We start from the raw sequence: 16,637 nt of genomic DNA, 5'->3' as shown, positions 1-16,637 counted from the left end.
TTCAATTTGAATGAAGATTTATAGGTAGTTGATAATGTAATTTTATACATAGTTTGTGGTGCAAAATTAAATATTTAAAACTCCATAAAAATATGTACAAAGCCTATCATCTAGTCTAATAGAGAATACAAGAAAGATGGTAGAGATATTTAATTGTATTTTGTTAAAACTATGTAGTTTTTAATGGTTCTATATCTAATATTAGGTACATAACAGCCACATATTCCCTAAGCCTATATATATATATATATATATATATATATATATATATATATATATATATATAAGTCTGGAGAGTATGGTGTCATAGAAATCATACTTTTTTCTTTACCATTCGTGTTATTTTACCATAAAAGTGTGGTTTCTTTGCCATACACTAAGTGTAGTGGCACACTTTTTAAAAAAATATATAATCTAAATAAAAACTTCAACTATAATAAAAAAAACATAACATGAAAATAAAAAAATACCTAAATACTTAGAAAAAAAATAATTAAAATTTTTAAATTTGCAACCATTAAAAACACGCATATACACACATAACAACCGATTAAAAATAACTAGAAATTTTAAACCTATTTAGCATAATGTTTTTTAATGTCTACTTTCATTGTCAAAACAATTTCAAGTTCCTCACTGTTCATGTATGATGTGTCATCATTAGTACTTTCATGTAACTATTAATTTGTTTCCGAAGCTCTTTTTCGGAAGCAATTTGCAAAAAATTGTACATTCTTTGTTTTATACCCTTCATATCATACCCTATTTCTTTCAAGTCATCTGAATCTACCACTTTTCCTTTGTCTTTGCGTTTTGGTTCGTCCATTCTCATTGGTCGAGAAGGTGGTTTAACTTGAACGAGTTCATCATCGTTAGGTTGAACCCACTACTTCATCGCTTTCTCCACTTTCATATTAATGTTTCATGTTGTTATACAAATTATGAAGCAACATGACTTCCTTATTTATATTCCCCCCATTTGGAGTACACTTGATCTTTTGAACGATACTCTAGAAACTTCATTCCGACTTTGCTTCTTCTGAAATATCGATCCATGATTGTGTCAATACTAACGCTTCTATGGGTTCCCATCCTTTGACCATCACCTTTTCTTTTCTTTTACTTGGTGCTTGAGTGAGTTGGTTTTCTCAAAAGATTCGGGTTCGGGATCGAAATTGGAATTAGAAATGGGTGCTTGAGTTTCTTGAACAAATCCTAGTTGAGACAAAAAAAATCAAACGAAATAAACTCTGTGTCAGATATGATTTGTTGTTGTGTTTGTGTTTGTGTGGGTCGTTGTGCTTATAGGAATTGTTGTGGGTATATAAATTCTTGTGGGAATTGGTATGGATAATACAGTAGCATACTGCCTTAGTGATAAAACGATGGCAAATAAATTGACTAATCGATAGAAGGTCTTGGGCTGTTTCAGGTGGATGTTTTTTGGTTGTTTGAATTGTTGGAAAAAGACATGTTGAAAGTTTTTGAAAAAAATATAGAGAAAAATAGAATAATTGGATAGAAGTTTGGTAAATTAAGGGTTGTAAGGTTTTATTTATAGCCAAAAAATTTTAAAAATAAATTTGAATCTAAAAAATTAACCGTTCAGTATTGGGAAAAGAGAAAACAAGAAAGAGAAAGGTGTGGCCAAAACTAGCCGAGTGCGGCGAGACTGTAGAGGAAACCGCATGATGGGTGTGGTGTTCCCCCTGCCACCGTGGAAAAGATGCGGCCAAACCACACCTATACACTTTGGTCTAAATAAACATATCATTTTCGAGCTGAAATTCTCAACCAACCTTAATCGTTTAGCTTTCGTGTCGTGTCGTGTTATGTCCACTAACTTAATTAAGCAGTTCGAAATCTCTCATCAAAATCCATTTATTTTGTATCAAATTTATATTTCATAACGATTTGTCACCTCTAAACCCTACTCTATTTTAGTTATATTTTTTTTATACAATATTCCAAGTAAATTTCTTTTTATCCAAAGTTTTTTTTTTTTTTTTTTTTTTTTTTTTTTTTTTTTTTTTGAATTTTTGAATTTTATAACCACCCTTTCATTTACTAGGTTTTTTACATATTTCTAAAATCCTTTTTTTCAAACTAACTTTAAAATTTATATTATGTAACATCCTGAGATAAGGTATGTATTGATGACCCTTACTTTTATTAAATTGTCAAAATTAGCTTTAATTGTGATATTGGTGGCAAATGAGTACGCGGGGCATACACATGTTTATGCTCACCATACTCATTTGCGTATTATGGACACGAAGGCCACCTAGTACATTGGGTGTACTAGGCTTAGAGTGTAAACCCTAATTGTGTTGTGTGTCCCTATTTAAGGAGCATGATGGCCTTATTTCCAGCCACCATTTCCATCCTTCAACTCCTCTCAAACCCTATATCCTGTTTTCTTATCTTGTGTGAGCATTTGAGGCTTATTGAGTGATCTTGTGGGTTTTTTTGTTAAGAAAGAGCTTTGAAGCAAGAAGAGTTGATGTCCAAGCTTGTGGATCTGAGTTTCCCTATGGTTGGTGCATCATTCAGAGGTATCAAGCTCAAAGCTTTCTCATTGTTTTGATTAGTTCATGTTTTAGTCCATTTGTAACACCCAAAATCAGAAAGACCAAGAAATGAAAAGGAAAAGCTCTAGGTCAAGAGTCAACTCATCGAGTCCAGGGAGGAACTCGACGAGTCGGGTCGGGATCTGGGGCATAGAATAAGTGACCGACTCGGCAAGTCGGCTAGTGGACTCGGCGAGTCTGGTCTAGATGAGAAAAACCCTAATCTCGGGGGTTGTACCCTATTTAAAGAACATTACATCCCTTCCCCAACCTCTTTACCACCCTTTTGAGATCCAGAAACCCTAAATCGTGATTGAGAGTCCTTGGAAGCAATTTGGAGCTTAGATAAGGGGGTTTTGTGAAGAGATATTGAAGATCAAGAAGCTTGGAGCAAGGGGCTTTGTAGAGAGTTGGATTATTCTTTAGTGGGAGGTCATCCTTGAGGTAATAAGCTGTTGTTTTGGCTTTATTGCAATTAGATCTATTCTTGAATGAGATTTTGTGGCTATTTTGGTAATATTGAGATCTATTTCGGGTTTGGGGCTTAGTTCTGAGGTTGCTACTTCAGATCTAGGGTTGTGATGGTCCAGAATGTATTAAAGCAGCAGTCAATGAGTTAGTGGTGAAGCCTCTTTCTCTTAAACCCTAGCCCTAGAGTGTTTTAGGCCTTTAGCTCCTTGGTTTCACGTAAAGTTTGCAACTTTACGTGGGGGTTAGACTTTAGAAGAGTGGATCTATGGGTTGGAGCCCCTACAGGGCTCGAAAAGCCATGGTATGGATTGAGAGTTGAATAGACTCTACGAGTCACATGGGTGTACTCGATGAGTTGTATGAACATGAGCATGGACTCGGCGAGTTGAATAACAACTCAGCGAGTCTGTTGAAGATTGCCTTGGACTCGGCGAGTCTGGTCGCAGAACCTCAACCTTTTCTGGTTAAGACGCAGATCAGTAAGTTGAGTGTTGACTCAGTGAGTTGGATAGGGTGGGACTCATACATCGTTGAACTCGACGAGTCTTGGGGTGACTCAAAGAGTTAGGTTGTATTTTGAGAGTTTCTAAGTTTAAGAACTCGACGAGTCGACTCAACTGGAAGGTTGACTTTTACCAGGACTTTGACTTTGACAAGAGTTGACTTAGTTTGACTTCTAGATTTCAGTTTGGAGCTAAATGTTATTTTGATATTAGTAGCTCGGGGAGCTAGTGCAGCAGCGGTTCGGAGAGTTTTCGAACAACAGATAGAGGGTTATCAGCAAAGTTCGGCAGTGCAGGTGAGTTTCCCTTTATGTGAATGGGTCTACGGCCATAATGTCGGCCCATGTAGTTATGAGTAGGAAGACCTGGGGGTTCGCCCTAGGCACAATATGCTAGTATGACATTCGGGACTAAGGTCCAATGTTAGTGGGCGGGTTCCCAAGGAATGGTTGGTATGATAGTCATACTTGTTGACTGTGTGATACATGTATATACCTGGTAGGGAGGTGAGTGTGGGCGAGGTCCCGTATCTCACCAATAGCAGAGTGTGGACGGTGTTCCATACCTTATTAGCAGTAGAGCAGGGGCGAGGCCCAAGTAAGGAAAAGAGTCATTGTGGGTTATGTGCGTATCTCACTGTCAGTAGGAGCATGGACAGGGTTCCATGATTCATCAGTAGTAGGACAGGGGAGAGGCCCAAGATAGGCGAGGCCTTAGTACAGTAATCCAGTAGAGCATGTTAGTTATTTTTTGTGATATGATTGTATGCTAGTATATGTTAGCGGGTAGGGCCTAGAGACAGGCGCGACCTAAGGAAAACAGATATGTACGCCGAGCGGGGCTCGAAGCCAGACGGGGGCTGGTGGCGGATGGGGTCCGATAGCGGGCGAGGCCCAATGTAGCGGGCGGGAGCCCAGTATGTAGTTATGTGCTCAGTGTTATGTATGGCATGTATAGATCAGTAGATGTGTATGGTATGCGGTAGGTTGGGGAACTCACTAAGCTTCTTGCTTACGGCTTTCAGTTTTGGTTTCAGGTATTCAGTTTTCAGAAGAGGAGCTCGGGAGGGTTGCAGTGCACACACCATGACAAGTTAGCCTGGGATGGTTACTATGATAATTAAACAAGTATTTTGGAAATGAATCTATGATTTGTCATATAAACCCTTTTGTATGATTGAATGACTTAACGCTTTGAATTAGTATTGTTTTTAAAAGAAATTTTTTGGACTCGAAATTTGGAATGTTACACCATTTTTAGGGTTTTATGTCCCAATCTTGAAGCTTTATGAGTTTGATGAACTCCAGAACATAACACATGTCCATTTAGGTGTTTTTAGTCGTTTGGAATCATAAAAATGAGATATTGGTCGTCAAAATCTCTCCATTCATGAGTTATGGGGACTTTTGTGAGGAAAGGATGAGAGTTTATGAGTTTTAGACTTATCCAGCCATGCTAAGGCTTAAAGTCACCAACTTTGTGAACTAATAGACTCCAGTTAGCCTACATCTGAGATTGTAGTTATGGTCTTAACAGAATAAGACCAGGAGAGTGAGAAAAGTGAGTCTGGGACGTACACCGAGCATACTCCTGGCTACGCGCAGTGTAGCGTTGAGCCACCCTAATGCATGCATGGTCAGTAGTACGCCCAACGTAGAGGGTTGTACGCCCAACATACACGTTGGGTGTTGACTTCCGTTGACTTTTAGGGTTTTGGTCAAGTTGTGGACTTTGGAGGCCATGGAGGGGTAAAATGGTCTTTTACCCTTCTGAGATTAAGTAGACGAGCTTAGCCTAAAATCTTTTGGGGGTTGTTAATATCAATTATTAATTAGAGGTATATGTGACATTTATCAGGCGAAGACTATGTCGACAGTTCGGGTGTGGGATATACTTGCTTTACTTTACGAGGTGAGTCTTCTCACTATACTTACTTGAGTGGTAATTATTGTGCGACCGGAGGGTCTAATTTGTGTTATTGACTAGAGGGCCTTATTTGCTTATAATGAGATATGTGATATTATGTATCCTTTCTTTGTGAATTATATTGTTATATTACTCTATGTGTGTTTATTGATTTATGACCGGAGGTTCCATACCAAGTCGTGAGACCGGAGGGTCTTCATTTAGACACATAACCAGAGGGTCCTTATCGAGATATAGCCGTGATAGGATAATTATTTTTGTGTGTGGTATTTTAGGGAACTCACTAAGCTTCGTACTTATAGTGTTTGCATAAAATGTGTTTCAGGTACATCTCAGGATCGCAGGAAGGCCCATGATTGTACACACCAACTTGATGATTTGTATTGTTGAGGATTCTGGGATGTTTGACATATAATTACCGATGTTTTGTGCTTGGGAAAATTTAAAATTGGGTTGATAACTGTTAAACTGTTTGTGTGGAAGTTTTAAAATTTGAAAATTTAGAGTGTTACAAGTTGGTATTAGAGCCTTGATTTGAGGGATTCGGATGTATCCTCGGCTATGTATGGACTCAAACTGAGGGTTTGAGGACTGTTTTCAAAAAGAAATGATTTTCTAAACGAGCAGAGGATTTTAAGATGAAATTAGACGAAGCAGTGTGTACAATCAGCCAGAGCCCGAGTAGTGATTTCCCAAAATACCCTTACTTGCTTATATTATGAGATAAATTATTCTTAAGCTATTAGAACAACATGCTAGATGGTAGGCTAGGTATTTCAAGGAATTTGATTTAGAGTTGCCTGATTCATGATGCCTTAGCCTAGGAGGTCATTTATTGAGCGACACTATTTGCCATTTGCTATCTATGTTGCGTAGTGTATATGGAAAAAATCTTTTAGTGATAGATTAGAGAAGAATAGTAATCTATGAGGGGCACCTAGATGTTCAGATTGAGAAGTATTCTAAGAGAGTAGTTAGATATCCATGAGGGATAGAGTACATGTGAATTAGGGTCCTAAGAAGAAGACTTGGGACAAATATGGGTTGGTGTGGAAGGTAGTATTGGGCCCGTACTACTGAAAGCATCGGATCCATACGTAACTCAAGTAAGAACTTAGGGTACTAAAAATCATGTAGGGGAATGTAAATGGGTGTGTATTTAACATGTTCCTAATGATTTATGTGTTTGTATTCCAGAGAGAGACTATGGTGGTTACCCAAGGTTCACGCTCTGGGAACCTTAAGAGGGCGAGTACCTGTGACGAGGAGATCCGCAAGATTATTACGGATGAGGTGGTTGTAGCTATCAGAGAGGCCATTCCGGAGATGTTCGGGTCGATTAAGACCACATTGACCGAGGCTTTTCACGAGCTTTATGTTGTCGTCAATGAGGCTGCTGCTACCTTAGCCACCATAGCTCTAGCAGCTGCAAGGCCACAGGTGGTGATTTAATGATGTTTTGAGAGTTCAGCAACACAAATCCACTAGATTTTGACGGGACCCAGGACCTGATTGTTGCGATGAGATGGGTCTCTGAAGTAGAGGTATGTTTTTATATTTGTTCATGCCCTGAGAACCTGAAGGTTCGATTTGCACTGAACCAGCTTCGCTTGGGAGCGAAGGACTGGTGGAAGTTTGTGATGGCTGATTACACTTCTACAGATCATGCTGCAGTGACTTGGGAGAGATTCACCCAACTATTTCGGGATGAGTTCGTTCCCCAGGTGGAGAGGGAACGGTTGGCCCATGAGTTTTTATATATAAAGTAGAAGACAAAGATGGTGACAAAGATCACGAGGATGTTTCATGAGAGGGAATTATTCTGCCTGGGTATATGGCTACTAAGCAGGAACGTGTGATCCAGTACTTGAGCATATTAAGGAGGGACATTCGAGAGTTCATTGCAAACTCATCATATCGGACATTGGCTAAGTTATAGACCAATTCCTGTGAGAGATCGAGCTGGAGACTCAGATGTGGGAGGAGAGAGAGTCTCATGGGAGAGACAGGAGACCGGAGCAATCACGTCCGGTGACCAAGTGGACTAAGCCTGCTGATTCTAGAGTAGGAGGCCAGAAGGGTTGCACTTGTGGCAAGTGCGGTAAGAGTCACGAGGGATCTTGCCAATAGGGTATTTTCTAGAAATGCGGTAAAGAGGGGCATATGGCGAAGGATTACCCCAAGGGATTTTCGATTTACTTTCATTGCAACTAGGTCGGTCACAACAAGATTGAGTATCCTCAGCTCACTCAAGGATCAGCTCAGGCCTCTGCTCCTGCCGCTTTGCATGTTACTGATGGTCGGCCGTTGAAGGCCGAGTCTTCGAGAGCTCGTAGGAGAGACTTCCAGCTGACTGCGGAGGAGGTCCGCGCAGCACTTGACGTTGTTCTGGTATGTATCTCATTATTCATGTTGTTATTATGACTTGTTTATGCTTATATTGTATTTAATATAGGTACTTTTCTTGTGAATTTTATGCTTGCCTTGGTCCTATTTGACTCGGGTGCGAGTCTATCCTTCATGTCTTTATGCTTTAGTCATCACACTAGTGTTAGATGTAAGGCTTTGAGTCAACCACTGAGGGTTTCTATAACCGACAGCCATGCAGTTTTTGCCACTGATGTATTCTTAGGCTGTGTTTTGGAGATTTTCAGTACTGAGTTTCTGATGGCTCTGGTGCCGATAGCGATGGGAGATGTGTGCGTCATAGTGGGCATGGATTAGTTAAGCCAATTAGGAGCTATGATTGATTGGGAGCATCAGATGGTGACAATTCGAGACCCTAGTGGGTGAGTACTTACTATTTATGGCGAGGGAACTAGATCGGGATCAGCTTTCTGCTCTGCCGCCAGGGTAAGACAGAGTCTGCAGCAGGGATGTATGGCTTTTTAGCTTATGTAGTGGATGCTCGAGTTGTCAAGGAGATATTGATTTCTGTTTCCAAAGTTCCAGTGGTATGTGATTTTGTGAATGTTTTCACCGAGGATTTGTCAAGTGTGCCTCCTAAGAGGCAGGTGGAGTTCCAGATCGATTTGGTTCCAGGGGTGGAGCCTATTGTCAAGGTACCATATTATCTCGCGCCTCCCAAGATGTAGGAGTTATCCTTGCAGCTTCAGGAGCTATTGGGGAAGGGTTTCATTCAGCCGAGTAGTTCGTCGTGGGGAGCGTCGATCCTTTTTTGTCAAGAAGAATGATGGTTCACACCGGATGTGCATCGATTACCGGGAGTTGATCAAGTTGATGGTTAAGAACCGCTATCCATTGCCAAGGGTCGATGACTTATTTGTTAGTTGCAGGGAGCATCTTGGTTTTCCAAGATTGATTTGAGATTTGGATATCATTAGATGAGGGTCTGCGACGAGGATATCCAGAATATGGCCTTTCAGACTCGTTGTGGTCATTATGAGTTCATGGTGATGCCTTTCTGGCTCACCAACACACCGACAACATTCACAGACCTCATGAACCGAGTGTGTAGGCCCAAGTTGGATCGGTCGGTGATCGTATTCACTAACAGTATTTTGGTGTACTCGAGGTCTAGGGAACAACACAAGGAGCATCTTCGGGGAGATTCTTGGAGAGTTGTGGAGGGAGAGGCTTTACGCTAAATTCTCCAAGTGTGATTTCTGGTTATGAGAGGTGCAGTTCTTAGTATACCTCGTTAATCAGAATGAGATTTTAGTCAACCCGGACAAGATTGAGGTAGTTATGCAGTGGGAGGTGTCGAGATCCCCATCCGAAATCAGAAGTTTTCTTAGCCTGGCAGGTTGTTATCGGAGATTTATCAGGGATTTCTCCAAGAATGTTATCCCTTTCACCAAATTGACCAGGAAGGGGGTTATTTTTATTTGGGGGACTAAGCAACAGGCATCATTCGAGACTCTTTGTTAGAGGTTGTGCGAGGCTCCAATACTAGCCCTCTCGGAAGGAATAGAGGACTTCGCAGTCTACTGTGATGCATCTATAGCGGGATTAGGTGTTGTATTTATGCAGAGGGGGCACATGATATCGTATGCGTCGAGGCAACTAAAGCCTCACGAGATGAGATATCCCACCCATGATTTGGAGTTGGGGGCAGTGGTATTCTCCCTCAAGATTTGGCGCTACTATCTCTATGGTGTACGAAGTACCATATACCCGGACCATAAGAGCTTGAGGTATCTTATGGATCAACCTAGCCAGAATATGAGACAAATGAGATGGTTGGATATAGTGAAGGACTACGATTGTGAGATCTTGTATCATCCATAAAAAGATAATGTGGTAGCTGATGTCGTGAGTCGTAGAGCAGAGAGTACTCCGATTTGAGATGTATGTATGTGGATGAAGGTGATGACTCCAGTCTTAGATACCATTTGAGAGGCCCAAGCGGTTGCCATTAGACCAAAGAACCGCAAGAGAGAAAGAGTGATCAAGTAGATTTCAAAGTTTGAGACGGATAGACGGGGGCTTATGACCTTTCATGGGAGGATATAGGTGGAGCCCGACGGATTTTGATGGAGGAGGCCCATAAGTTGAGGTTTTCCATCCATCTTGGGGCCACTAAGATGTATTTGGATTTGGAAAATGATTATTGGTGGCCCTGTATGAAGAGAGATGTAGCATGGGTTGTCGAGAGATGTTTAACATATCACAAGGTCAAGGTAGAGCACCAACATCCTCATGACCAATTGCAGCCTCTGGAGATTCCCCTGTGGAAATAGGAATAAATCACGCTAGTTTTTATTACAAATTTTCCAAGGACTATGAGGGGTCTTGACACGATTTGGGTGATTGTAGACCGATTGAAAAAGACTGCTCACTTCCTGGCTATAAGTGAGAAATCTTTTGCGGAGAAACTGGATGAGGTCTACGTTTGAGGGGTGGTGGTTCAGCATGGAGTGCCGACATCGATAGTGTTAGATCGTGATGTATGCTTTACTTCTAGGTTCTGGAAGAAATTTCATGAGGATTTTGATACCCGACTACACTTTAGCACCGCATATCATCCGCAAACACACTGACAGAGTAAGTGAATGATTTGGATGCTCGAGGATATTCTACACACTTATATTATGGACTTTGATAGGAGTTTGGATTCTTATCTTCCCTTGGCTGAGTTTTCATACCACAACAGCGATCACTCCAGCATTGGGATGCCTCCCTTCGAGCTCTTGTATGAGAGGACATGTCGGATTCCTATCTATTGGGGAGAAGTTGGGCTGAGAGTGACGGGAAAGAATTCGTCTGTCAAGGAAATCCTATTTTCTAGTAGTGTTTGTAAATATTTTTGCTAAAAATATTTCGAGTATGAAATTAAATAATAGAGTATAGTCTAATGCCAAAAATGTTCTCGAAAATCCCATCGACAATACGTAAGTACCTCAATGGATCGGTATGGTTTTACGCGATTAAAGAAAAATAGTGTTTGAATATCTGTTTTCTTAAAATTGTCATATATTTTGCATAAGAACTCCGTTTTGGATGCTCTTTATATTTTCTGAAACAAGGGAGCATGTACTATAGTATTTTAATGTTTGTTTTGTTCAAAACTACTTAATACAAAATTTCAATTTTCAGACGCAGTAATTAGTGTTACAGTTTGAGCTGTTTAATTTAGTTGACAGTTTACACATTTGAAAGCAATGTGCCTTCTGACATCTTATAATAGTTTAAATGAACTTATTTATTTGTCTTAAGATGCAATAAAACTCAATAAATCATATTATCACGAGATTCATGGTGAGTTGGCCGTCTATAATATTAACCCTAAATTCTAGGATGTCACAGGCTCACAACGGGTTCTAGGATTTAAATTTTCTCTAGCTAATTCGTTTTTAAGAATATGTTTTTGTTAAGTATTTTATCTATCTATAATATATGTCTTTATATATTATATGACATTTACATTGTACATATAGTTTATATTTTATACATGTAATACAATTGCAAACAAAGAAAAAAAATGAATTTACACTTTAAGCTTAGGTCATGTAAAAAAATATTTTGATATGTTAGCATTATTTTTATATAGCTAAACGTCTGAATTTATAATATATTCATTTGACTAATCGATCTTTTAAAATTTTAAAACATTTTTTCATAATAGTTTTATTACATGAATTATTATTTAAAGATACATATACCATATGGATTTAAATAACCCTAAAGCAATCATAAATATAAAAAATTATATGTGAATAAAAGAAAATTCAATGTTGTATCCCATATTAATTGACAATTATTTATCTACAAGTCAATTTAGTTTGATTATCATTCATTTTTTATATTTAATGTATTATATAAAAATATTGTTTTATATTGTATCATTTTTTATTTCATATAACCAAGACATTTTTCTTATAATTGTTGTTATTATTATATATCAACTGTGGGTGACCATCCACAACAACATTTGATATTTTCAAATAATTCCATGTATCTTATCGATGACAATGAAAAATTAGAAAATTATATTTGACTAATTACTTTTGTGTAGACATTTTGTGACATAACTAATGTATATTTGTATTAACTATTATTATTATTACATACATAATGGTCCTAATGATCATCATTGCTTTAAATCTATTTTTAATTTTAATTTAATAAATCCGTAATATATCATTTTCAATGATGTCACTATCCCTATTTTTTCCTTTTTCTTCCTTAATATATATATATATATATATATATATATATATATATATATATATATATATATATATATATATATATATATTGAGTTACAAATACTTATACATATAATATAACTTACATCATCTATATTTTTCTCAATGCTTTCTAATTTTAGTAGTAATAGTCAAATACTGTCATCAAGCAAGTGTACATATGTTGTCGGTAACAATTTAAATGTCAATGCAAGTATATCATGTGGATGTCAACATACACATTTCCAATCTACTTCTGAAAAATCCACTATAACCTCGCTATTTTTTATTTTTTATTCAAAAAAGTATTTGAAAATTTTGATTCATAACAATTATTTTCAATATGTTAATAGTTTTTTTTATTAGTATGGATTCAATTATATAATTATTCATTATTTCGTTTGTATTTATTTCGAAAGTTACTTTAAAAATGTTTAATGTTTATATCTTAATTTTCAACATTATTATTTAAAATACATCAAATTGTGTTTTATTAATATATATTGAATTACTTATTTATTCATTATATCATTCCTATTTTACAATTCCTATTTATGTAAAAGTATTTTCTCACATCTAGTCATAGGTAAAGCTAGAACATGGATTAAATTAATATTACAAATGGTAACTAAGTGCATTTCTTGTTATCGTTAATTTACAAGTTTGTAGAGAAGAATCGAACTGGAGTGGATTAACTCAATGTGAAGCATCAAAGTCATTTAACCTACATTATTTTTATCGAAAAAAAAAAAACATATCTTGAATTTATTTAAAGATTAATAGAAATCAACTAAATTTTGGGCTTTAAATTTTTAGAGCCTATACGCTAGCACACCCTCAAGGCTACCATGTTTGCGGCTTTGTAATTGATGTATGTTTTTTGAATGAAAAGAAAAATGGTCCGATGGTTATATATTACCTCGTGGTCATGAAGGTGTTATTTGTTTTTTTTTTTTTTTTAACAAAAAATCATTAAGTCTTCGGATCGTCTTTATAACCATCTACAGCAGAATCGGTGAACTAAACGTCTGTAAACCATAATATGAAGCGTGTTTGTTTTTTAACATATACATGCTGCTATAGGTATTAAAAATTAAATAAACTGATTTTATATACCAAAAATAGTTTTTTTAATACCGAAAATTTAGTAATGTATGACATTCCAATAAGTTTTGATGATATTTCAGCAAAAAAAATAATGATGATAATTCAGCAATAAATTATCATTAATCAATATAAAAAAATGTAAAAAATAATTTAGCAAGAATAAACAAAAAAAAAATTATAAAAAAAGGTAGAACAAGAATTTAGTAAGATATCAACAATATATAATCAATATTCACGATTTCAGCAAGAAAAAAAAATAAGAGATTGGAATTGACAGTACAAATATTGCCCCAAACAAAACACACACATATATTTTTTACTCCGAAGACTTTAAAAAAATAAATAACTGCGATATGAAAAGTATTTCGCGAGTACTGTGCCGCATAACAATAAGAAGTTTTTTAATAAAAAAACAAAAAACGCCTAACTCAAAAATGAGTAATTAATTCATTTGAAAAACTATTATTTAATGTTTAATTTAGATAAATTGATTAATTTAATCATTCAAAATTTTAATTATAGTAAAACGAGTTCAAAAATTAAAAAAATAGATTAAATAAAAATTGTCACTTTCCCGGTTGTCTCCAGATCTTGACAAACCCTCGTGTGGTTTCTTTATAAACCGCCTTTCCCCGTCACTCTCTCATACTCACTTCAAAAAATTCAATCGCAATTTTAATTTTTTTTTTTTTTTTGTATGATTCATAATTCAGATTCTTTGATCACACTCAATTACTGATCAAAGGTAAATTCCCTAATCACTTCGCTGTTACTTTCACCATATCAATATCCAGGACCTGCATTTTGTTAAATTAGCCACTTTGTAAGTTTAATGTTCTCTAGATTTGAATTCAATCTGACTCAGTGTTTTCGGAAAAGGGGAATTTGATTATAACTTTATGCATGTGTTTAGCATGCTTGATTTCTCTTCAATCCATTGTATTATTGTTCTTTGACATTCTTTGCTTGCATTTGCATAGAATCATCACCAAATCTAACTTTATGTGATTAAGTATGCATTCAGTTACCTGAAGAATTTTAGTTCATACTGATATTCTTTATTTCAAATTCGATGAATCTGTGAAATGTGGAGTTTGGCCCATATTTTTAATTCGAAGTCAACTCTACTTTGTAATTCCTTGCGTTCTCTACAATACTTGTTTGATTCGTTTTGTGATAACTGATGCTGTATATGTCTGGAGATTTTTTGATTTAATTTTCTCTTGAAGTTGAAGTAAAGGCTCAATTTATCATCTATAAAAATGGATCAATTCATGTGGTGCAATATGCTAATCCAGTTGTTCTATTCTGAATTTCAGGATTTGTCTTCATGAGAGCTGAGCTTTTGGAATCTAGATTCAGTTGAAGGGTTTTTCCGCTCCGACAAACCTGAATCTATGAATCGGAAATCTCAAGTTCTTAATTAGATCGAATCGTAAAACATAGATTAATTTTTAGGTTTTGAGTTTGATAAATTAGAACTTAATGGATCATCATTATCCTCTCGAAGAAGTTCGCGTTGATCTAGAGAGTGTTAACCTTGTAATTAACCCCAACGAAGACAAAGAACTCCCTCCTGTTTCAGAATCCGTCTTCACCAAATTAGGCGTCGATCCATTAACAGTCAATGTCGGTTCTCCGGAGAACAGTTTTGTCGTATTGATGGACGGGAAACTGGCCGGAGGGAAGGCCGCCGGCGATTTTACAGGGAAAGAGAAACGAAAAAAGAGTACAAGTGCAAAAAAACCACCAAAACCTCCACGACAACATAGCAGTTTTTCCCTTGATTCTGCAGATCAGAAGCTAATTAAGGAGCTTACTGAACTCGCCATGATCAAACGAGCAAGAATTGAGCGGATGAAAGCACTCATGCAAAAAAAAGCTTCAAAAGCTTCATCATCATCAAATCCCAGTTTATTCGCCATGCTTTTCACCATTATCTTCTTCCTTGTGCTACTTTTACAAGGTAATAAATTACTTACTATTTTATCCTTTTATTGTTCATTGATCATTACCCCCTTATCACGAATCTATTGTTCTTGGGTAAAAGCTAGATTCTTTATAATGTCTTGTTTCAACTTTTAAAATAGTAAATAAAATAGGACCCATGAATAAATAGTGGTGAGTTATAATTTATAAACGTAAATTTAAAAGATTTTTTTTTTTTTGTAACCATTCATAAACAAATAGTATATTTGTGGGGTAGCCTTAATAAAAATATAAGCTTTGTTTATGAATTTGAATTTTGGCATAACATTGCACGTGCTATTCTTCTAATGCATTATGGTGCACATAAATGATCAACCAACTATGCATTATAGAAGTAAATGTAGAGTCGATACAAAACAACAATACCATTTTTTTTTTATCTTTTTGTCTTTTTATTCATTTTATTTTTATATTTTACAGGAATGTCATGCCAAAAGTCTCATGGAACATTCAAAGGTTCTCCTCAAATGTCTCAAAGCTTGATATCTATAAAAGGCCAGTTGAATCCATCGGCATATGCTCATGATTCCATCTAATTCCATATGAAATTCTGAAGTAAGAATTATTCCATAATTTATTTCTTTATGTTAGTTGTTATTAAATTTAATGATTTTTTTTTTATTTGTATACGCAGACATTTTAAAAACGTTCCAGTTCAGAAGGAAAACTGAAGGAAAAGCGATGTTTGCAAAATATATATATATATATATATATATATATATATATATATATATATATATATATATATATATATATATATATATATATATTGTGGCAGTTGTATATTAAGTGAGAATTTAAAGAGTTCTTTGTTTAGGCATCCACGAATACTATTAAGGTTGCAATTTCTGCAATCTATATGATAGAATACAATATTTTTAGGTTTTATATTCTATGTCATGATGATATTAATTATACAACTATTGTATTCTTGGAAATTATTAAACTTTGTAATACATTTTGTTAAACTCAATATCAATCATGGTTTGGTTTGTATGTGATAAAAGAAAATTAGATTAAAGGTTTGTGCATCATTTAGCTAACAATGCATTTTTTTATTATTTTGTTCATCTATTTTGTGGTTTGCATTAAAAAAAAAAAAAAAAAAAAAAAAAAAAAAAAAAAAAAAAACTATTTCAGCCTTCTCATGGAAAGTGTTAAATGTGCATTCTAGAATGATGAATGAATTAAGGTTAAGGTTAGTAATGGGCGATTTTTAGTTTTGGAGGTTATTCAGTTACGAACGAAAAATCATATGCTTTAGTTTAGTTTATCGCCACTTACGTATTAAAACATAAAACTTGTACCCTACTATATAATGGATGAATCATGAATGGCGTAAAAGATAAATAATGGGCTTATATGATTCAAAATTTGAATTTGAGGAACTGCATGTGAATCAGATCCATACAACTCTGCTT

General features: G+C 35.8%; 1 protein-coding gene across 1 annotated transcript; it reads left to right on the top strand.

Moving 5' to 3' along the window:
* The first annotated feature begins 13,883 nt into the window (after nucleotides 1–13,883).
* Nucleotides 13,884–16,128, top strand: LOC145031840 (uncharacterized). Its single transcript, XM_078980481.1, has 4 exons — nucleotides 13,884–13,972; nucleotides 14,547–15,193; nucleotides 15,637–15,771; nucleotides 15,851–16,128. The coding sequence occupies exons 2-3, from the start codon at nucleotides 14,713–14,715 to the stop codon at nucleotides 15,750–15,752; spliced, it is 597 nt and encodes a 198-aa protein (XP_078836607.1). The 5' UTR covers nucleotides 13,884–13,972; nucleotides 14,547–14,712; the 3' UTR covers nucleotides 15,753–15,771; nucleotides 15,851–16,128.
* The last annotated feature ends 509 nt before the right edge of the window (nucleotides 16,129–16,637 follow it).

This window comes from Lactuca saligna, chromosome 1, assembly GCF_052625555.1.
Source record: "Lactuca saligna cultivar CGN05327 chromosome 1, ASM5262555v1, whole genome shotgun sequence".
NCBI lineage: Eukaryota > Viridiplantae > Streptophyta > Magnoliopsida > Asterales > Asteraceae > Lactuca > Lactuca saligna.
The sequence above is the reverse complement of the archived record's forward strand: the minus strand, read 5'-3'. Positions and strand labels throughout refer to the sequence as shown.

What these genes read in the sequence shown, in the direction of transcription:
- LOC145031840 (XM_078980481.1), top strand. Translation starts at nt 14,713, where the DNA reads ATGGATCATCATTATCCTCTCGAAGAAGTTCGCGTTGATCTAGAGAGT. An exon ending in CCTTGTGCTACTTTTACAAG is followed by an intron (nt 15,194 to 15,636) that starts GTAATAAATTAC and finishes TATATTTTACAG; the next exon opens with GAATGTCATGCCAAAAGTCT.